This window comes from Hermetia illucens, chromosome 2, assembly GCF_905115235.1.
Source record: "Hermetia illucens chromosome 2, iHerIll2.2.curated.20191125, whole genome shotgun sequence".
Taxonomy (NCBI): domain Eukaryota; kingdom Metazoa; phylum Arthropoda; class Insecta; order Diptera; family Stratiomyidae; genus Hermetia; species Hermetia illucens.
The window spans coordinates 171,073,793-171,097,662 of record NC_051850.1 but is presented as its reverse complement, the minus strand read 5'-3'; the positions used below and the strand labels follow the sequence as shown (position 1 = coordinate 171,097,662).

The 23,870-nt window shown below is 43.2% G+C and overlaps 2 protein-coding genes across 20 annotated transcripts in view; both read right to left on the bottom strand.

The window, feature by feature from the left end:
- The window catches only part of LOC119650384 (collagen alpha-1(XVIII) chain), a 768,837-nt gene that overhangs the window by 71,527 nt on the left and 673,440 nt on the right, over positions 1-23,870 (bottom strand). For 18 of the 19 annotated variants that reach the window (XM_038053124.1, XM_038053126.1, XM_038053127.1 and 15 more), the window contains 3 exons: positions 23,512-23,604; positions 14,756-14,878; positions 14,014-14,040 (listed from right to left, as the gene is read on the bottom strand). In XM_038053124.1, coding sequence (XP_037909052.1) covers positions 14,014-14,040; positions 14,756-14,878; positions 23,512-23,604 — 243 coding nt within the window. The remainder of the gene's footprint in view (positions 1-14,013; positions 14,041-14,755; positions 14,879-23,511; positions 23,605-23,870) is intronic. The other variant, XM_038053129.1, reaches the window with a different exon arrangement.
- On the bottom strand, positions 1,626-1,901 carry LOC119650390 (histone H4-like). The gene has a single exon (XM_038053149.1). It carries the CDS (start codon positions 1,896-1,898, stop codon positions 1,626-1,628), a length of 273 nt encoding a protein of 90 aa, XP_037909077.1. The 5' UTR covers positions 1,899-1,901.

The window sequence follows — 23,870 nt, the reverse complement described above, 5'->3', positions numbered from 1 at the left end:
TGCGCCCTTCCAAAAGTTCTGCGATGCCGCCAGAGAGCAGGTGTTGAGAAAAATCTTATAAAGTGGATTTACGCTATGCTAACGCGGAGAGCTTTCCCATTTGTTCGCCTACAAGTGTCCTTATTTTCGGCTATGTTGATGATCTTGACGCGCGGATTGTGCAATAATCGTTTCAACTCAATTAAATTGTCAGTTAGTGTGACATCAAGAAACTGTTCGAGGCCACGTGACCAGTTGGCGTTGAAATGCTTGGGGCGTGTCGAGCTGATTGATTTGGTGTAGCTTGTACGAGTTGAGTAGATAGTTTTGGAGGATGGCCGATTATGCGCTTGCAAGGTAATCCTTGCATATTTGGGCAATGAATTTTGAAATGTCGTCGTGATAATCCTTGGTGTGGATTTGCAAGACATTTTCTTTCAGGAAATTTTTGTTGCAGTTCTGCTTGGGGCAGCGGAACAGGTTGCAAATGATTTGGACTTTCAAGGAGCCAACGCAAATGTAACCATTTTCTAACTGCATGGACTCGTCTTGACTGTCTATGCCTGAAGTCGGTACAAATAAGGACAGAAAAGACGTTAAGAGCAGCTATTGCATGCCGGAATGCTGCTGTCTAGCATTATGCATAAGGCTCTGCGGTTGTAGTGGCGGAAGGGGTTCCAATGGTGGAGGTGGTGGCTTCACTGATTGTGGAGGTTCGTAATATTTAGTATAAACATAAGCTCCGATGTCTTTTGTCCGCCTTCGATATATGCTGAATTCACAGATGTCCGGATTGAGTGTTGTTCCAAGTTTTTAATATATTGTTTGAGATCCGCCTTGGAGCGGATGTTTTTGTTGTTTGAATTGACCAGGGTCACATCCCACTTGCCTAGGATATTCGAGCAGTGGTACGTGTGTTTCATCCACCCAGGCGGAAGTCGCTAAACGTCTACGATGACCTTTGGTTTCTTGCGGTTGCCTACGGTCAGGAATTCCTTGCGGCCTATTGGCTGGTCGTTTACCCCGTGGCAACAACATACACCATCCCTCGCAATCTCGGACAGATTGAGCTCCACGGCATTCAGCAAACTCATGGAAATCAGTGGCCATCTTTCTATGCCGCTTGTGCCTTTATCTTCGACTTGTCTGGGGTAGAATTTATAATTGGTTTGTTAAGGGCAGGGCTAACTGATGTAGAAGATGATTGGCTCTTTTTAACTGGTATTTTCATCTTGCTCATATGAGCACTTTTCAACACTTTTATGCATCCGTCGTCGAACAGGATTTCATACATATCATGGCCGAGAACCTTTTGTACAGTAGCCAGAAATTCCCGTACGCCACACCAGCGGGGCAGACACTTTTCCCCTAACACGAATACGGTCAGTAGCTTGCTAGTCGCGGAGGCTTCCTGTCGCAATTGACTGCTGTTCATTGGTATCCATTCCTCCGCAACCGTAGGACCTTTGGGCTCGCTACTCTCCCCGAATCGTATCAAAACCTCGCAATCGTCGCTGTCTACTCCCATTGCACGAGTGGTCTTGTGCTAATAGACGAACACCGGGCGCCGGTATCGTACCCACAGCAACAAGGTTTTTTATGTCATGTGGAGCAGTCTCTTTTTCTGCACTTCTCTTCGAACAAAATTAGAGGGTGCGTACTTGGCGCTTAAGTGCGTAGACTACATCCATAACGGTGACGGGCTTATGCTTGGCGTGTTCAGTGTATGTAACAGCACCACGGATAACGTTTTCCAAAAGCACCTTCAAGACACCACGAGTTTCTTTATAGATAAGACCTAAGATCCGCTTCACACCGCCTCGACAAGCCAGACGTGATAGCTTATCCCGAAGAACCTTGCGATGACACTTTGCTCCTCCTTTTCCCAATCTTTTGCTAGCTTTTCTACGACCAGTCATCTTGAATATTCACTAGAAGTTACTTCGACAAGGCCAGTAACCGTTAGGAACTTTAGTATGTTCCCCACTTCCAGAAGTTTCAGCTTTGCATCTGGTATTAAGTGTTCTCCCAGATGTATCGACCTACTTTGCACAAGTGCTGGACACTGTCCCAGGACGTGCATAGAGGTTTCGTCCTCCTCCTCACAGAACCTGCAGGCAGTGTCCGTAGATATCCCTAGCTTCCCTAGGTGGTAGTTCAGCCGACAATGACCAGTGAGAATTCCCACTATGATTCGGAGGTTCTTTTTGGTGAGGTTTAAGCAATCCTTTGTGCGCATGGGTTCGTATCCCCCAATAAGCACCCTGAGATACTATGATCAACGGGTACACTATAACCAGTAAAAGGGGCACAATAGTTCTTCAAGGACGCGGTGCGACTTTCCCTTAACAAAATAATAATAATAATACTTCGACAAGGGGGAAGTAACTGGACACTGACTTCACTCATCAGACGCTGCCCCACCTGATGTCCGATGTGTTGCCCTGGACGAAACTGTTAGTCATTCTTTCTGTTTTTTGAATATGTGGATGCAATGCTCAAAACGGGGGGTCCGTGGACCAAAAAAGTGAGAGTAAGTTGCTCTCCAATTTGGTCCGGTTCAACATTAGGTAGTTCTGGATTTAGGATTCTTCATATCCCAAACAAAAAAAATTTCAGAAATTCGTCCCATACCTTTGATATGTTTTACAAGAATTAGTGCAGGAGATATTGCTGAGCGGAGGAACTAAGAAAGGTAAATAAAATATAGTATAGTGTAGACAACTCCCACTGTGAAACAATCGTTACATACTCGTATTGTTTGTTTGAATCGTGGAGTGGGAAATGGCTGCTAACAAATGAGCTTGGAGTATAGAGGCTTCCGAACGTTCCCAAATTCTGTGTTTGGGCGGGGTCCAAGGTTCTAAAGCTGCCAACGTTGGCATCTATGGTTAGAAAGAAAACGTCATAATTTTATTTAGAGTCGTAATTTCTGTGGATTACCTTCACATGTTCTTTATGGAAATACATAAGTAGCTTTATGAATTCGAAGCTAGACGAGCTATTGTGGGGTCCATGGGATGGTACATAAGCTCCTGCTTCTTTTGGGGCTCTTTGAATTGCTTGGCCTGAAAGTATCAAGGTAGCAAAATTTCCAATTCAATAGGAGTCTACTGGCTTTTTGTACTTATTATCTGCACTGCTGCTGGCTGCATTTAAATTTTAGTAAACAATTCGGACGAAATTTTATCTCATCGGTTTCCATATGAAACGTTGATTTTAAATGATCCGATTTGGTAATGGCATAAAAGCAATGACGAACCACTTTTATTCTGATAGAAATTTCCAGGAAAATTTTCATATTAAATTCTGTCTGGGAAAAATATTAAGGTTTCTGCCTGTTACAGTGTTTATGTTATTTCATATATGGATAGCCTTATTCAATTTGAATCAGTACGTGCTACTTCAATTCGTTCGCATAAGCAATACCCTTGGCATAATGGCTTGTGCCTCCTACGTAAATTTCAGCTTTTCTAGGTCATATTTTTCATTTTCCTCTGAACCTCTCCTCTTACTTATTTATTGGTTTTCAATAGGGTTCATCTAATAATTTTATTACATCTTCTCCTCGAAAACAAATTTTCCAGAAATCGATACGTTCTATTCAAAAATGTGTTCCGGGAATTACTATCTTTAACATGTTGAACGTGGGTTTCATAACAACGCCCTTTCACCGGCAAACAGCAACCCTACGTGATGCTTACTCAAAATATTCCGTGGTGCTATCACTTTCTCCACCAAAGGGGTATGAAATGTGACCAGAACATGTATGACTACATTTGATTCATTGAATTCTAAGAAATTACACTGTAAATCGAAATAATATCAGGATTCGAGAAGCTATCGCAGGGAAAATATATTTGTTCACTTCAGGAGAAGATTAGAATGAGGATGAAGATCGTTTGAAGTGGTTTGGACAAAAATATTTTTTTAAGGCTGCTGCGGTGATGCATTACTAAAATGCAATGATCTGATTGTCTGTGATAAGGAATATGCTGATCGCGCATCCATTTGATATTCTTACGAACTGAGATGAAGACATCTCCCATATTTCGCGAACGAACCCCTTAGTTATGTACATATGGAAGCCTGTATTGAACAAATCCGCATGTCCTTTTGTTTAGAATATTATTGGTGCAATTTCACACAAGTGAAAGATTCGCGCATCAAAAGTGAAAGGAAACTTTCTCCTCAATTGGCAGAATTCGACATAAAATGAACGCCGTCTAAATTTTCTGAGTCGGGATACCGGAAGCTTGGCGTTTCGGGTATAAAGGTTTTGTCTTCATCCTATGCGAGGAGTTCTTTATGCACAGTAATAATAGCATATTATTTGAGCAGACATCAGAATGACATGCATTTAGAGGCCTAGATCTCAAATAGATATACCATTATCATTTTTTCAGATTTTTCGTTTGGATACGTTCTGAGAAAGAGACCTGCTTGACTTTTTGGGGCACATATTGTGAGCCGTCACCCAATATCAAAAATAATCAGTTCAGTTTCGAAAAGTACTAATCGAGCCCTTTCAGTTGGTACTCCACATGACCATATTCTGTCAAGAAAAAGTGTTCAACTTCACCTTCGCTTGCCTGGGAAGCTCCCCTCCCTCCTTAAACTCAACACAAATTGACGCCACAAATTTCGTGACAATTAGTTCAGTCGTTTCCGAGGACGTCATCCGTCCTGAGTCTTCCTCTTCGATCGCGGCACGTTTACAATTTGTTGGTTGTCCAATTTGAATCGTTTTTATCTGCAGACTATTCTGCATAGCGACTAAGATTAAGATACTATTATACATTTATCATCCTTCATCCATGTTATCTATAGCGTCCTCAGGGATCGCCTGAATGTGCTTTGCAGGCTTTATTTGGTATTTCGTGCGAATCGAGCTTTCCTTCCTTCCTTTGGAGGATTCTTCTCTCGAACGCGGCCAAGAGTTCACAATTTTTCTTGCTAAGAACCCGAGTCTCCGGGGAATGCATGAGGACTGGCAAGACCATTGTCTCATTATCTTCAACTGCTGCATGGTAATTAATAAGCGAAGCATTGTCAAGTCCAGAGAATTATAAATATTGTTAAAATGATGAGTTTAAAGCCTGCAACCTTTTGTTTTCGTTGTTGGAATGCTTGGTATTTTAGTAAGCTGACTTCTGCTACAAATACACTTGTCGTCCAAATAACTGCAATCTGTCAAAAACTCCAAGCCAATCTAAGTAGTCTACGTTACTGGTTGTAGGGACCTCATACCTTCAGATATGAAAGATTTAGTCGATTTTTTATGTAAGAATATTTGGCTTATTTAGTTCCACTTATATATAATTCGTAGTGAAAAGGGTAACTTTGACCTATTATAACTTTGTTAATAATAGTAGGATGTCTACCAAACTTTCCACTATAATGCCTCCTATTAAAAGTTATCTTACTCCAAACGCACGTGCCTAGTATGGTTCAGAGCAAATTTGCAAAGTATAATAATAAGCTATTATTTATAATACTTTATTATTTATTTTATTAAGCAGATATCGTAACGTTGAGGCCTAGATACCATACGCACCTATCACCATTTTTAAGGTTTTGTTTGCAAAATAAAAAATCGGTTCAATGTCAGAAACGGCTATACCGATTGACAGGAAATTTGGTGAGAAGTTGGGAACTGTAAACGCGTAGACATGCAGTGAGTAATATCCTTCTACGGTGAGATTTAGGGCGGGTGAGGTCCCCATATATCCAAAAGGGGGGGTGTAAAAATTTTTTCACCGAATGTAGTCATGTTGGGTATCAAAAGAAAGGTCTTGTACTTTTCGAAGCCGTTCTTAGTTTTAACATTTGTTAGAAAGGCGGGGAGTGGAAGGGGCGGAAAGTAATGATTTCATTAACGGGCCCATTCTCAGAAACTATCCAACCGAAAAATCTAAAAAGTTCATGAAGCTGCCTCTGCATGGTGCCCAGGCCTTAAAATACTCCCCATATCGATATCTGTTCAAATTAAGTTAATAATAGTATATTACCATATTTTTAGGGAAATTGAGTAAATACCCACGTTAAGTTTATCGCAAAGTTATAAAGGTAGTAGTAATAGTAGTATAAAATATAATATGAACCATATAGTTTGATCAAAATCATACTATTACTAACAAAGTTACAGTAGCTAAAAGTTGACTGTACCGTGTAAATTTACTTCAACTAAATATCAATATCACACTAAAGTGGAAAGTCTGACATGCTAAATGCATATATATAACGGGCTACGTACAAATGGGATAGTTCTACACTCAAATATACTCACAGAAGAAACAAGCAAAACCTTTCATACCTGACGCGCCTAGCTTTCGGTTTCCTAATTTGTTTTTCCAGGTTTAGCTTACGTTCAAGTTTATCTCGTAAGGCCATCGTAGATTCCCTTGTTCATTTGGTTATTTTTAGATATGGTTCGGACCCACGGATCGGTATAGACACGTTGATTTTGTAAAAACTGACATGTGAGGGATCGACGCGCTCAAAGGACCCCCCTCCACGTTCCCGAGCCTGGCTAGCACAGAGACGTGCACGAAGGTTTCAACCGAACGCTTTGATGGAGCTTTAGTATTTGCGGGCAGACCTTCACGGTCACTTAGCCAATTTCTTTTAGGTTTTGGGATAGCACTTCTCTCTAGGATTGTCTTTTCATCATCTTATTTTCTAAATATTTCATTATAAGATCTAAGAAACGCTGAGAGGCAGTTTTTCGATGAAGTTTGTCTTAGTTTCACTTTTAAGGGCCTTTCGGTTTATCGGTCATCAACTAATGCTCAAGGTATGAGACAGCGAGTCAATGCCTGACAACTGGCAACGGGGCATTATCTGTCACACACCGAAAAAGGGAGATATCACGCAGTGCAACAATTATAGAGGTATCATTGTGGAGTACCATCTACAAGATATTCTCCGCTATCTTATTAGGTCGGATAGCTCCATACACCCAGAACATCATTGGCCCATACCAAAGACGATTCACTCCAGACATCTTAGCAATTGATCCGCTTTTCTCACTGCGGCAAGCGATGGAAAAATTGTTGGAATATGAGAGGAAAGCTTTCCTCGCAACTTGGTCACCGGAACGTTGGGGGGAATCCCGGGATTAAAACTACAAGCCCCCTTTTTGCTTGAGGATGCTGGGAGTCCTGAGTCCGCATCCACTTGATGACGAACCGGACCACTTCGGAAACAACTTACTTCCTCTATTGGGGTCCACCGACTTCTCTTTTTTGGGTTAAACGTCCATATCGGAAAAAGTGACTGACGGTTTCATCCAAGCCAGAGGCAACTCATTAGAAGCTGCCTCACCTCGGCTTGATTTTGGTCTGAACTTACGGCGGATGTCACTTCAATAGAATTCGCACTCATGTCGCCTTTGCGTTTATATATAAATGGAGCGATTACCACCTACTCATCATTATCCTACTTTTGGTCACGCTGCTCCCAGGCAGAGGTGAGGCAGCGTCTGATGAGTTGCCTTTGACCTGGACGAAACCGTCAGTCTTTTATTACAAGTCCCGTTTCTGCCGCTATTTCGCGAATTTGTTTCTCTCTGGAGTGTATGTGAGGCATACTTCATTCATGTACCCTGGTATTCGAGTCACCTTCGATCAGGATTCGCTCCTCTGAGCCCAAGGTAGTGTCCCCCAGAGCATCAACCCTACATCGAAGTCCTTCATCGTCTCATTTGGTGTTAGATAGACCCCCCTAAGGTGGGTGCCGTCCCGAAATGAGATGGCAGCTGATATGCCGGAGTGCCATGAACCTAGATCCTTGTTTTGGTACTGTTCTCTGATGAGCACTAGATCAGCTTTGGTCTCCACAGGGAGAGCCCGAAGTGTGCGAAACACTCTCATCAGACGCGCTGCGATCCCTACATAGAGCGCAGCTCTCCTTTTCGCTTCGGGTATTCGCTTTATGGCATCTGTAACACGTTGCCCCCCCTGTGATCTCCCCGGCAAGTTACAAACATGTGCCCATAATCTAAACATTTGTAACATTTGGTTGGGGCAATCCATATTACTTTACCAATTATGATTTTCGCGCTGTTAAGAAGCTTCTTCGCATATTGTTCGGCAACTTGCACCACAGCAAGTTTTTGCCCTAGCGAGATCGGAGAGGTGATACAAATTCGGACATTACTTACCTCCAGATATTCGCCCTTGATATCTTCCTCTACCTCTTCGGTTATGTGTGTCGTTTTTTGGCTTATTTTATAATGATGACCATCAGTAATAACTTCCTTTCATCGACTTTAAGCCCGGATAGCGTAACCAGGGTAAAACTGAACACGGCTATGAGGGAATTCGGTATCCCGACTAAATTACGAAGACTGACTAGGGTGACCCTTAAAAGGAGCAGGATCACTCTCGAGACAATTCTACATTAACAACGGTCTAAGACAAGGGGATGCCGCATCATGCGTTCTCTTTAACCTGGCCCTGGGCAAAGCGATTCACGATGCAGATGTCAATGCAAAAGGCACCATTCTTTTCGAGTCCACCCAACTACTGGCCTACGCTGGCGATACTGACATAATGGGAGAAACAAACCAAGATGTACAATCTGCCGTCATCTAGACCGAACAGCCGGTGCGAGATCTTGGGCTGCACATTAATGAAGGCAAGACGAAGTACATGGTGGCTACGTCAGCGCCAAAATCCAAAGAAAGAAGAACATCGAATTGCATTCGTCAAACGAAAATAATGAAGATACGAGACTACAACTTTGAAACCGTTGATAATTTCTCCTATCTAGGGTCGAAAATCACAACCGATAACAGCTACGACGATAAAATCTGTGCATGGTTGTTGGCAGCCTAAAGAGCCTATTTCACTAAAAACTTCGTTCGAAACGTCTCACCATAGGGTCAACGCTCTTACTATACAAGACGATGATCTTGCCAGTCCTTATGTATTCCTAAGCAACCTGGGTTCTTAGTAAAAAAATTCTGAACTCTTAGCCACGTTCGAGGGACGAATCCTAAGAAGAATTTTTGACCCACTACATTAGGGTGAACGATTCTGTACCTACATAACGACGAAGCCTATAAGTGATACCATGACCGTCAGGTTGTGGATCCGGGTTAATAGGTTGCGGTGGCGGGTCTAAAAAAAAACCTTGTTCAAATCGGTTTATTGTCCGTCTGTCTGGTTGTTCGTATATTAGTCTGTCTGTCTGTCACACGCATTTTTATCGGAAAAGGTTATAACGATCGACACCAAATTTGGTAGAAAGGTGGAAATTGTGAATATTCATGCATGTAGTGAGTTATATCATTCCACGTCGAATTTAAGGAGGAGAGTCCCCACACATGTAAGAGGGGATGTACATTTTTCTTCACCAAATTTGGTGGTTTTGGGTACCAAATGAAAGGTCTCGATTAGTACTTTCTGAAGCCGGTCTTAGTTTTGACATTTGTTGGAAAAGTGGAGAGTGCGGGAGTCGAAAATGATTTTTTTCTTCACGAACTTATTCTCAGAAAATCTCCAATGGGAAAATCTGAAAAGAATCAAGATGTTGCCACTATATGGTGCCTAGGCTCTGAAATGCCCTCCCACTTAAGTTCATCCTAGATTCACGAAATTTCGCAGCAATATAGGCTATAACATAGAGCATGTGTGAGGATATGTTAGCGTGTTTGATTTGCTGTCACAATTGAATTTATCAGGATTTTAGATTCAACGAATTTTCTCTGATGATAGTTGATTTCCATCCAAAATTCGGTGATTGATTTCTAACTGTACTAGACCAATAATAGCTATAACTAATGTTACGCATATATGGACATGTATAGCAGTGGAGTCTACGCCCTTTTAATGTAAAATCTCTCTACCTTCATGCTGAATAAAATTGTTTATATTGGGGTCAATGTCATTTCAAGGTCAAATGTTATTATCGGGAAATACTTATCTGGAAGGCGTATCTTGTTGAGGTTGTCGTCAATTGATGGCACCCCGCAGTAATAATAATAAATAAATGTCTGTCTATCTATCTGCCTGTCCGTCTGTCTGTCTGTCACATTCATTTTCGCGAAAACGGTTACCGCGATTGACACCAAATTTTGGGAAAAGTTGGGAACTGTGAACGCATACTCCATTCTACATCGAATTTAAGGGTGGTGTACATTTTTTTCCACCAAATTTAGTTACGTGGGGTATGAATGAAAGAACTTGATTACTACTTTCCCAAGCCTTAGTTTTGGCGTTTATCCCGGAGAGCCGAAGGTGACAATTTTTTTCAGGGATTCATTCATTCTCCAACCGAAAAATCTGAAAGAAATCAAGAAGCTGCCACAATATGGTACTTAGGCTCCGGGGGGATTTTACCCTTTATACCAACGTCTGTTCAAATAAAGTGGCTAATAGTGTATTACTATAATTGTTAGTAATTAACTCTACAACCCCCCTCAAGTTCATCTTAGAGTCGTGGAATAAAAGTGATATTGGCTACAATATAGAGGATGGCCCTATTAAGTTTGGTGAAAATCGCACTATTGCTAAGAAAGTTATAATAGGTTGCCGCTTCTGTGTAAATTGAAGGCTTTGCATGTCAGTTTAGAGTTAAATTGCAAATCTTTTGTAGTATGGTGGCGAAATTTTGAAATAATAAAATAATGAAATATAAATTATATATATAAATTGGTCCAATTCACAATGCAAAATCACTTTATAGTCGCCGCGCAATTCCAACCTCCTTCGTGGTTGAGACAGAAGAGAGCGGCTTATTTCCATGCGGTCTTTTCTGTCCCAACCAACGGCACTTTCTCACCGCTAATCCTCCACTCTCATGGAGAGCTCTAAAACGAGTGGAGAGTTCCGCGCCATCTACGTGTCCGCATTCGCAACATTCGAAATAAATTTCGAATGCTGGGGATCCTGCCGCGCCACATCACTCCGCCCCCAGATGAAACCTAGGGGGTTTCGGCGACCGATCCCGGAACTTCGTTCACCGTTAATCGACAAAGCGGACACGACGCCGCTTTGGGGCGCACACGGGTTTCAGCCTGCACAAAGAGACCGCCTTTTTGTGTCCACCGATCTCGAGCTGGAAGAAATGTTCTCCCCTCTCGAGAATGCGGTACAGGCCCTCATATGGAGGCTGCAGCGGCTTCCGAACGGCATCCGTCCTGACCAGAACGTGCGTGCACGTGTCCAGTTCCTTGGGCGAACAAGCAGGTGTGGACGAGTGTCGAGTGGATGGTGGCGCTTTTATGCGTCGCAGATTGTCCCTCAGCAGACGCACCAACCCCGACTCTGTGAGACCCGATCTCTTGTCGAAGACCGGATCGCTTGGGAGTCTTGGGTTCTCCCCGTATACTAGCCCCGCGGGACTGGCAGCAAATTCCTCTCGGTGGATTGTACGTAGGCCGAGTAGGACGAGAGGCAAGACTTGAGTCCAGGACGGATCGTCGTGTGCCAGATTGGCGGCTTTCAGCGTCCGGTGCCAACGTTCTAGCATCCCATTGGATTCCGGGTGGTATGCAGTAGTCCGCTGGCGTTTAAAACCCAGGAGTTTGCCTAACTCCGAGAAAAGGGTGGATTCAAATTGCATTCCCTGGTCAGTGATGACCACTGCAGGGACGCCAAAGCGAGGTATCCACTCTCGGCAGAGGGCTTGGGCACAAGATTGCGCCGTAATGTCTTTCAGAGGTATTGCCTCAGGCCACCGCGTGAACTTGTCGATGATTGTGAGGCAATACTTCTAACCGTGTGAGTCTCGCAAAGGCTCTACTATGTCGAGGTGTATCGTGCGGAAACGCTTGGTAGTGGGGGGGAATAAGCCCACTTCTTTCCTTACATGCCTGGAGACTTTACACTTCTGGCATGCGATGCACTCTCTGGCCCAGGAATTGATATCCTTGTTCATGGAGGGCCAGAAGTATTTCTCGGTGACTAACCGATTTGTTGTCCTGATGCCTGGATGCGCTAAGTCGTGAACTGCGTGGAACACTTCCTCGCGAAATGTGGCCGGAATGTATGGCCGAGGTCCCTTTTCCGAGTCTTCGCAGCAGAGAGAGAGGTTTGAGTCGAAAATGAGCAACTCCCGAAATTTGTTTTTGGGGTTGTTTTTGGGGTTGGATTTGAGGCTCTGAAGTGCTGCGTCGTCCTCCTGCGCCTTGGCAATAGCCGAGAAATCGAGTGAAGCGGAGATGTTAACCTCGGAGACACGAGACAAAGCGTCAGCAACTATGTTGTCCTTGGCGAGACACGTGCTGGATGTCCGGATCACCAATTTAGAATTAAATTGCAAATCCTTTGTAGTATCTTGGCGAAATTTTGAAATAATAAAATAATGAAATATAAATTATATATATAAATTGGTCCAATTCACAATGCAAAATCAGTTTATAGTCGCCGGCCACTTCCAACCTCCTTCGTGGTTGAGACAGAAGGGAGCGGCTTATTTCCATGCGGTCTTTTCTGTCCCAACCAACGGCACTTTCTCACCGCTAATCCTACACTCTCATGGCGAGTTCTAAAACGAGTGGAGAGTTCCGCGCCATCTACGTGTCCGCATTCGCAACATTCGAAATAAATTTCGAATGCTGCGGATCCTGCCGCGCCACATCAGTATGACGCGAAAGAAGATATTACTAGGGACTAATGTGATGAATGAATGTCCACTCAAGTGTTTTTACGAAAGAAATACACAAAACCTAGCATACCTGAAGCGTCCAGCTTCCGGTTTCCCCACTTGTTTTTATTTAGGTTTAACTCGCGCTATCATTTTGATAGGTGGAAGCGAATCCCCATGTTTGTATATTTTCCAGGATGCGTGGTTTTGCACCGGAAAGAACACGTGAATTTTTGTGAAATGAAACGTGGGGGATCAAAATGTTCAAAGGATCCCCTACATTCCTGAGCCTGGCTAGCACAAAGGTGTGCAAGTACGTGTCGACGGAGCACTTCGATGGAGCTTCAATATTTCCGGACGGATCTTCACGGTCAATTTCGCCATCATTTTGGGTTTTTTTTTGTGGTAGCCCTCCTCTTTTGATCGCCTGCGGCCTATGAGGATGTCTTTTTACTATCGACAATCCATATTTATCACTACAAATCCTTTAATGATATCATGATTGACAAGTTTCTGCAGATTCGATCCAATTCCAGATGGTCGGATGGTTTTTAATGCTTTTTGGTTTTAGAAGTTTTAATGGGACCTTTCGTCAAATAGGTTAGTTAATGACCCATAGCAAATAGATGATGATAGTTGATTCCCATCCAAAATTCAGTAGATTTCATTCGGCGATTGATTTCTAATCGGACTATATCAGTAATAGCTATAACTAATGTTACGCATATATGTACATGTATAGCATTGGAGTCTACGCTCTTTTAATGTAAAATCTTATATCTTTTCAACTACTTTGACGCTGAATTAAATTGATTATTTGGGGTCGATGTCATTTCAAGGTCAAATGTTATTATTGGGAAATGCTTATCTGGAACGCGTATCTTGTTAAGGTTGTCGCAAATTGATGGCACCCCTCAGTAATAAAAATATGACGATTATTGCGAAGCTTACGTGCTAAAAACACACAGATCCATATTTACTATAATGTGAATAATATGTAGGAAGCGATAATCCGAACACCACTTAATACGAAAAAAACTGGGAAAAAATAATTAACACAATTGAAACCAAAGCACTAAACATTAATAACATAATTAATGAGTAGCGACGATGCTGATGGGAGAAATTACTAAGAAACGAGCAATAAAGGAATCGACGTAAAAGGATTTCTGTGCGTGTGTTCATACACCTTTGCTTCCCATTCAATTCACTCCCTTTTGCTCTAACATCAAAATATTATTCATTTATGTAATTAATGCTATTTTCCCCCGTTTGCATGGATGTGTGTATGTACATGGGGTTGTGATTTTCTTACGTGCTATATTTACATCGATTACATTTGGCATTTTCGTTTTCTACGGGGATGGAAAGGGGCTGGCTATATACATGTTTCCATAAAAGAGTTAACAACAAAAAGAAAGTATTTTGATTTATAGTTACCGTTTCATACTGTGGCGACATCGTGAACTGGTTGAGAATATAAAGAAAATATTAGTAAGCAAGTGGAAAACACTTCTGTGGGGGGGGAAGAGGTAATATTAAATGGTTCAATAGGAGTCTCAGAAGCAAGAAACTAATCAAGTTGTATCCGAAGCAGTAGATTTTGAATTTTATCGATTATCCTTTTAGAATTTAGAACATGCGCCAAAAAGGACCGAATTCTTTTCCGGTTTCCAAGTGAAATGTTAAAGGGATATTGTTACAGAACTATTCGGTATTGTTTCGTCTACTGCTCCGAATAAAAATGTTAAAGGGGATGATGCTGTTTGCGAACTATTCAGTATTGTTTCGTTCACTGCAACAAAACATCAAATCAAAAAACTTCAACAGCAGGGCGCTGCCAGTAAACATCCTTTCCTATATTTTCAGTAGACAGGAAAGCAAATACATAATACAGAGTTTGTTAAGTAGGACGGCCGACTTGAAGCAAGAAACTTGGTACCTACAACAAATAAAAGTACTGCTGAGAAGCAGTTCCTTGGAATGAAGAATGGCAAAGAAAGGAACTTGAATTCAGTCTAAGTTGCTGAGTTTCAAGTGTTTCTTCGTCTTAGCACGTACATACTTCCTAACCAAAGAATCGTAGGTACATTCTGGCCCTGTTACCTTTGCAAAACGGATAGGAAAGAGAAAGAACAAAAAAAAAAGAAAAATAACAATGAAAGAATGGAGTTCTACTTACATTAGGTCCTTCGACAAATTGTGAAGCGTTGTTCAATAAACTGGATGCCTGCAGGTCAGGTCTCGGCGGAGGAGCTATTGTGGTTGGTGGCGCGGGCGATACTATGGGCAACAAACTTCCCAGCTGAAATGTAAACAGATCAATCATTATGGCAGGAATACAGTGCGAATACAGATGGTGTGGCGAAGTCAAACAACGGAAATGAAACGCAAACGGAACCATGAGAAGGTGTCAACGAATGTCGGAAGTTCGGTCTAACTGTCCACATAGTTATTCCCTGGATTACAAAATCATTCTTCATTGACAGCAAGGGGCCTAGGGGTATGTCCATAGAGGAATATTATTCAATCGATTGAGACTTCATTATTATATATTACAACTACTATTTTGGTTCGCTACGAGAATGTCCTTTGGACATCTGCATCAATAAAGCCTTTTTCAACTAGTCCTAATTTCAACAAAATAATAAACGACTTTATCAAATTAACCTGCATATTTCCATAAAACATTGGGAAGCTACCCCGCCGCAGTCATTAAAAGTTCACTTAGATTGTTAGGATGCTTACCGCAATGTCCATTGGACTGCAAAGTTCACAAATGAAGGAATCACATAGACATAAGGACCCTTATTCACTAGAAGGCAAACCAAATTAATTTCTATCGACTATTTTCGAATTGGTTCGAATATTCTGTACTACGATGTATGCATTTTCCCTCTATGAAACTTTGATTCGAAGTAGGAAATGAGATAGAAAAAAATGTGGTGTTCTCAGGGGGAGAACGTCATGATAGAAGGGAAAACTTTTTCGTTTATTTTGTATTCCCAAATAATGAACATTGGTGGAAGTTCAAAGCTATCAAACTGGAATGGGGAGTTCGTAGTTCCTGCAGACTAGCCAATGTTTCATTATGAGTGTGATTTGCTGTTCTTTGCAGTGATTACTCAACTTATGTTAATTAAACTTTTCAAAATCCAGCTCGATAGGGAAATTAAATGATAGCAATACCATTTGGTTTGAATGTATTTTTTTCTGAATTCTGATGCAACATTATAAAGACTGCCGATTAGCTTACTGGAAATACATGAAATAGAGTTGAATCTGGGGAGGGGTCATGCAGTGGATTGCAGGATAGACTGACGTGGAATATAGCTCCCTGGGAGCCAACCTCTCTCTGATGGTGGTATGTTCTTCTTCGAGGGTGATTTGTGGCTCTCCAAGAGCCAGGCCTCTCTTCTATCAAGATCGTTAGTGGCGATAGTTATACCTTGTACCAGAGGGCCCTTCTGTTGACAAAACGCTGCGGAAGTTGAAAAATACCCCTCGCAATCCAGGGTGTCATGCGAATCATGCCCATCGAATATTTTGCAGTCGGGGTAACTGATTGCATTTGAATGGAGCCTCACTGATACATAGTCGCCTCAGTGAGTAAGTATGACTTTATTGTCACCGTACTCGTGGCAATCTTATGAGTACACAAATGAACATAACGAAATTTAAAAACAAAGAAGCGGGTCTCCGTAACACACCCAAACTGGTCAACCAGGTGGAGGCACATCTTCAAAATACTGAAAGCTAGTCGATTGCACCAAAAAAAGAAAGAAGCTGGTAAATTAGATAGTGGAGTCAAGGTCAACATCGGCCTATTACGAGGACTACAACCAATAAAGACCACTACTCAATAAGCAGGGACAAGCAAAAGCACGTCTAAGGTCAGTAAGGACGGAGTCAGTGGCACAGGTGCTAAATGGTATCTGCGGTATCTGAAAGAAGGCCTGAAACCAGAAGGGGCCCTTAAAAAGGCTCAGGAAAAACTTAAGCCATAACTATCGAAGCCAAGAAAGCGGGGAGCAGCGATGTTAGCCTGCATGAGGGAAATGCTCAAAAAAACTTAAATTGAATTCAAGACGGGAGAATCCCGAGTAGGTCGGGGGTGAAGGCAGTGCTGCCACGAGGATTCGACTAGATACACTGCCAAAAACGTTTCCCAAGCAAATAATCATTTGTGAAAAGCAGAAAACTATCAAAAACCTAGTCGCCTTCACCGGCATATGCTTTCGACCAGATCATATACTGGTGGACTGGGCGACTGAGAACACTGGGGAATGGCTTAAGACTATAGTTTCAAGATGGCATGATATACACGGGGTACATATGGTGACAGTTTTTCTTTCTAAAGACGCAACGCTAGAGACGGAGAATCGTATAGGCTTCCTAATTGCTCAGAACGATGATCTCAATTTGCGATTATGGGGAGTCTCCAGAAGCAAGGTGAAAGGCAAAGGTAAACTCTTCACGATCGGGGTAGATTACCGATGCATAAAGACAAACGAACATGAAAGTTGTCATATCAACTATAAATTTGGTAACCTACCTGTGTACATGCAGACAAAAAACCGAGGAAAGACACTTTGGAGGAGGCATCGGCTGGGAAACCTACCGAGGTTTCCGAAGGGATCTCTGGGGCCTGAGAGGCGGAAAGGACTGGATCATGCAGGGAGGACCTAAACCTGGATATTCAGGGGTTTAGGGTGGACAGCAACTTCCGACTTTGATGAAGAGCTTCGAAAACTAACGAAGCCGATGGGAAGCACTAAGATAGCCCAGGTAAACCTTCGCCATGCAAAAGTTGTATCTGCAGTAATTTCAAGGGCAATTTCGGAGAATAACATTAGTGCCGCCTCAAGAGCTCTGGGTGTAGTTACATTTTCGCGGTCCGGAATGATGAAGCATTATTCTTAAACTAAAATTAAATATATACGTCTTTCAGAGTCAGAATCTCCGGGCAAGAGAGTTCGTAGCTCTACAAGTCTCATTGGAATCTGGGGGAGAACTACTTTGGACATACACTGCAGTAGTATGGTCTATGATTATGTATGGTGTGGTAATCTAGATAGAAAGAATTCTTCTTCTTTTTCTTCAGCCTTAGTCCCGTTCGCAAGCGGGGTCGGCTCGCTAGATAGAAAGAATTGAACTCAACATAAAAACCAACGAGTAACATAACCTACAAAGACTGGCTTGCGCGTGTATCAGTGGGTAGTGAACACATTCCCAACGGTGCGCACGGTTGTTGTCAGCCAACAGAGCCTATTTCAGCTTACAAAAACTGTTCCGCTCGAAACTTCTCACCATAGGGTCAAAGCTCTTACTGTACAAGACAATGATTTTGCCAGTTCTCATGTATTCCTCGGAGACTTGGGTTCTTAGCAAGAAGAATTGCAAACTCGTGGCCGCGTTCGAGAGAAGAATCCTCTGAAGAATTGTTGGCCTCCTATATGAGGATGGACGATTCCGTAGTCGACATAACGACGAAATCTATGAGCGATACCATGATTGTTAGGTTGTGGATTAAATCCGGCTCAATAGGTTACGGTGGGCGGGTCACTTAATCCGTATGGATAAGGATGATCCATCCCGGAAAGTTTATAAGGGCAATATCTATGGTAGAAAAAGAAAACGAGGCAGACCCTGCTTAAGGCAGAGCGATGGCATAGGCCAGGACGCCAGACAGCTTTTAGGCATATCGGGCTTGGAGTTCCTTCTTTAGGCAGGCCTAGACCGGACACCGGTTGTTGCGCCATTGATGATGATGATGACCTTTGGCAGTCCTTCTGATATTAACTCCTCTCCTTCAGGAGAAGCTCATCAATTTCATCATCTCCACCAACGCCAAACACAGTAAATGGAAAAAGTGAAGAAGTGCGTAAAAGGAATAATCCGGTCAAGTCTCACCGAGAACAAAACTCTGTTTCGAAAAAACTTCTGTCTTTCAAGTTGCTTGGTGTAATGAAAAAGTGAACCTCATTCAAAAAAACCTCAAACTTAGGGTCGTCTAGGGTTTGCTTGTGCTGGCAACTTACAAATCCGATATGAAGACCGCTATTTCAGGTGAACCCTACACAAACCTTGAGGGTCACAGATCCGATTGGAGGAGCGATGTCATAGGCGTACGGTCGCCAAGTCATACAATATACATATACAATACAATAAGCGTTGTATTTGTATACAGCTGATATGGCAAAACGCCACCCCAACCTCTGAATTTGAAGACTTATTAGGCTTTAATGGCGGATTAAAGGATCTAACGCAAGGGGGCGCAGCTTATTAGAAATATTTGCGCAGTTAGGTATACTACTTTCTAAAGAAGGTGATGTAAACATCTATCGGGAAAGGAGGTATGGTTCAATTGTAGATCAGAATTCTGTCAGCTTTGTTCTCGCGCGTAATATGTCCTGGTAAATTAGCGCGGACTTGATGTACAGCGACCACCAGGACATCATCTTTGAAATACTGATTTAGCAAACGGCAGGAGATCCGCAGATCAAAAGACAAAGTAAAAAAAATCATCAAGGAGGTGTGGGTAAACCAGGAGAACCTCCATATAATGCAACGATGCATCAACGCCTAAGAGATGTTCATACTATAATACAATAAAAAACTGGCCAGCCTTCAATCGGCTTGCCACCGAGCCAGACGAATCGTTCATAAGGCCGTAGGTAGAGTCGAACAGAGGCAAAAGGGACATGCCTATATGGAAGCCCGTGAGAAGCTCAAGCTTACCATCCAGTGGAGCAAAATGGATTATTTCAAGAAGCTATACTCGGAGGCGAATATAAGCCCGTGGAGTAACGCCTATAGAATCGCGACGGGACCAGTCAGAAGTCGTTCATGTCCGCAAAACACAGACCCTACTCCCCAGGAAGAGACGGGGTCTGACATCTCTCAGAGACGAAGTGTTGAAGGCCTATTGGAACAAAAGTCTTTGGCAGCGACTGATGTTTCGATGTCATATGTGAGAATGGACGCTGTGTTACAACCCTCGTAATGGATCCCAGTAGTATGTTGCCTCGCGGGTGTTCCACAGGGCCGGATTTATGTTTTGGCCGACAGAATGATGGACACATGGTATATATATTCAAGTCCAGGTAAAGAAAAAAATGAAATGGAGAAATCCATAAGTAGGCAATGACAACTGCAATGAGATCAGCCAAAAAGGCTCGTTGAATGCACAGGTTGATCTTAACCATCGGGGAATGTCTGGAGAGAAAGCACGGGGCGAGCACTCTAGGTAAAATGCTATCACCCAAGAGCTTCCCTTGGAAAATGCGAAAAGTGGATTAGGTCAGGAGAATGCGGTTATGAGTACCGCGTATAAATGAGAGAGGACCTAACTAAAGTGAGCCAACTCCATCTCGTGATATAATACCTAATGGCAGTTCCACAGGACAGGAAAGGAAGTCAGGGGTGGTGTTAGTGTTAGCTCCACACACTTGATATCCCGTGGGGGGGACCCGTGGGGACTTGGCTATAAGCTTGTCACTCGGAAAATCGGGGCTCTGCGGAAGCCCTGCATATTGAGCACCGACCAGATAGATCGCATTGGCCGGGCATTGTTCCCCAGACACCCTGTACGGGTTGATGTAAACAGCGCGGAAAGCGTGCTTGAAGGAGGGCATTTTTCTTTGTCGCTGGAAAGTGGCCAGACTCGCATTGATCAGTAAGGGTAAAGGAGACCCGGAGCTCCCGTCTGCATACCGACCGCTGTGTATGCTTGACATGGCCGGAAAAGTGCTCGAGAAGCTCATCAGGGGTAGACTCGCCGAAGCGATCCGTGCTGCCGGGGACTTATCCGCAAGGCAGTTCGGGTTTAGAACAGGGAAATCTACAGTGGATGCTGTTATGGAGGTCGTAGATGCGTTTAATTGAGTCGGGGCACACAGCCGCCGATCTCGACGGATAGTGCTCCTCATAACGCTTGATGTCAGAAATGCCTTCAATTCCGTAAGATGGACAGATATGCTAGGCACACTAGAGAACTCCTTTCAAGTGCCAAGCTATCTCTTGCGGATATTGAGGGATTATCTGAAAGACCGCTCCCTGTTCTATGAGACGCTAGAGGGCCAGAGGAGGATGGAAATCACGTCGGGAGTAGCGCAGGGATCCATCCTAGGGCCGGACCTCTGGAACGCTTCCTACGATAGTCTGCTGAGACTCGATATGCCTGAAGAGTCGCGCCTGGTCGGTTATGCAGACGACGTTGCGGCACTTGTTGCCGGACGCACTGTTGAATAGATGCAAAGCAGACTTGGCATATTGATGCGACGGGTAAGCGGATGGATGACTGCTCACGGATTCAACCTTGCGCTGGAAAAAACCGAAGTAGTCATCCTGACCAGAAGGAGAATCCCGACCTTGCGTCCCATATCGATCGGCGAGTTGACTATAGAGTCAAAACCAGTGATTAAATACCTTGGTTTAATGCTCGACTCGAAGATGAGCTTCTTCGAGCAAATCAAAGCAGCCGCGGACAGGGCTGCAGCAGGAGTCGCGGCCTTGAGTCGGCTAATGGCGAATTTCGGCGGCCTTATATCAACTAGGAGACGTCTCCTCATGGGAGCAACGCAGTCCGTCCTTCTGCGGTGCGGAGGTATGGGCTGATGCCCTTGACAAGAAGGTGCATCGTAAACGCCTCGCTCAAGTGCAGAGGCGTGGAGCTTTGCGAGTGGCGTCTGCTTATCGCACCGTCTCCGAACCGGCTGTGATAGTGATTGCGGGAGTGATCCCCGTTGCCCTCCTTGCCAAGGAGCGCAAAGCTATCTACCGCCGTAAGAGCGAAAACTTAAGAGAAGTGGTTGCCCGTGAAGAACGTCAACGCATCCTTAACGAGTGGCAACTTTCTTGGCAAAATGAGCCAAGGGGCAAGTGGACTGCGCGGCTCATCGACAAATTAGGCCCGTAGTTGAACAGAAAGCACGGTGAGATTCATTACTTCCTTACCCAAATTCTAAGTGGGCATGGAGGTTTTCAGTCTTACTTGCACAGGGTTGGGAAGGCGCGATCTCCTGATTGTGTGTTCTGCAATAGAGTGGCGGATGACGCTGAACACACCTTTTTCTCTTGCGAGAGGTGGGACGGCCTCCGCCAGCAGCTTTATGCAGACACAGGGGAGCTCTCTCCAGATAACATTGTGCGAGAGATGCTGAAGAGCGCTGGCAGCTGGAATCGTATTGCGCATTATGTTCGGGCTCTTCTTACCACGAAGAAGATTGAACTCGACCGGCAGAGGGATCGGACGGTAAGGGGTTCCCTGAACTAACAACTCCCTTCCTCCCCTCCCCTTCCGTTGGTGAAGAGAATTCCCTGACTTGAAGGCTCCCAAAGCCGGGAGAGCGGGAGGGCTAGCCCGAAGTAATGTGTCAAACGGTTCCAGGCTAGTTCTCTGATGACAGGGAGGTGTTTAGTTGGTAGTCCGTCAGCGTGCTGTTGCGGGAGTCCAACACTCTGTGCGTAAACGCATTCACCTACCCTACTCCCAAAAAAAAAAAAAAACACAGTTGATATCCAGGCCAGTGTTTTTTGAAGACTTCCTTCCTAGTCTGTCGCATTTAATACTGGAAGAGTTTCCTCTTCTTTAATGGCTCGAACCTTAAGAGACCACCAAGGGTAACTCTGGGCTATCTCTACTGTGCTAAGGGAATAATTGGTGGAACTGGTGATTGAACTGATTAGCGTAGTGCAGATAAGAATAGGTTGGGTCATGTGCCGAATGGGGGGGCAAGTATATCTGGAAAGATTTCGAACATTTTGCAGCAAATCAGACAAGCTAAGACGATAAATTGAAAAACTGTAAGAAATGTGAAGAAAAGGGCCATTTGGCCAAAGATTATATTTGAGATCCTCGATGCACTTTATGTAAATGGAAAGAGAATTGTCCTTTACTGGGCCAATCGAAATTCCGATTTAATTAGCGAAAGTGCTGAATTATTTTATTGAAATGCAAACAGCCTGCATATGAAATTCAAATTCATTTCGTCTGGGGCAATGTTAGTAGACCTTCTCACGTCCTCTCTTTCTGCGATATTTTTCTTTGTAGGGGAGGAGGGTCCTCTGGATCTAAAATTATTTCTAATTAAGTCACTATTTGAAAGTTAGACTTTCATAGCGACTACTCCTTGCAATGAAGGACAGTCGCATAGAAAGTTTCCGCTCTGTTCTCGTTTGAGATATTTGTCGCGTCAGGGCAATAAGTTGTTTGTGTAGTGGTAGCCAACATGCCTGCGGTGGAAAAGGGTCTTCTACAGATGATGGTATGACCGAAGTCATTGTTCATTTCTATCTGAATCTATTCTGTCTCTGATAGTAAATATACTCTGAGATTCAACTGCTGGTTAGAGAGACTATCCGCGAGAATTAGTTTAACCCCAATATCTTCTACAAACTGTACTGTTTTATTTCTACTACTAAACTTTGACAGAAATCATATATTTTGGAGTTGTTTATTTTTACTTTCACCCCCGCTAAGGTTGATGATACACACAATCTATCTTTTCCATGGGGATGTCTTAATTTTTGCTGAGTTTTTATTTTATGTTCGTCATTGTTTTGAAGCTGTCTAGCATCCCCATATCTTTAATATATCACCACGATTAAGGGAAGATTAGAATCTTTTTCAGATTTTACAAGTTACCGCAGGCAATCAAAGGGCGCTCTATCAGTCGTGTATGGGGTTGTAAGAAATGGACGTTGGACATGAAATGCTTTGAGGTTGATCAACTGTATGGAGGAGTGAGTGTTGTAGTCGGGATTCCAGTACAAGAATAAAAGTATGTTAACTAAAATGTCCACTTAAAACCAATTTCCTGGAAGATAAAAGCTCCGTCCTGTAGGAACTAAATTCATCCCCAGGTAAGGCCCTAGGGAGTAAACGAATGGATAGTGGAAAGACATGAAAACTTAAGTGCATCAATTAATACTTACCGCAATATATTGCCATCCTTTGTTAACTCGGACTAGCAGTGCTTCTTCTTCAATTATGTAGGCTATTGTTCCGACAGGACTCAATGCTGACATCTGGAAAGAATCGTTTATATCGATTCGTTAACTATGGGGTATTATTGACGAATTTTAAAAATATAATTATTTTAGTAAAACATGAGATGCTAAAACGGATCATGTAATTGCTTTAAAATGTGACGTATTGCCCTCGATGATTGCCTACCTTGTCGTAGAGAAGGAGTTCAGTAAGGAAGATCCTCCAGGAAACCAGAGGTGACACCTGAAGCCAAGCGGTAATCAAAACCCCAAGCCTAGTTGTGACTACCGTGCCGAGGGCTGTA

Excerpts from the sequence above, each read along its gene's own strand:
- LOC119650390 (XM_038053149.1), bottom strand. The coding sequence starts at position 1,898 with ATGACTGGTCGTAGAAAAGCTAGCAAAAGATTGGGAAAAGGAGGAGCA.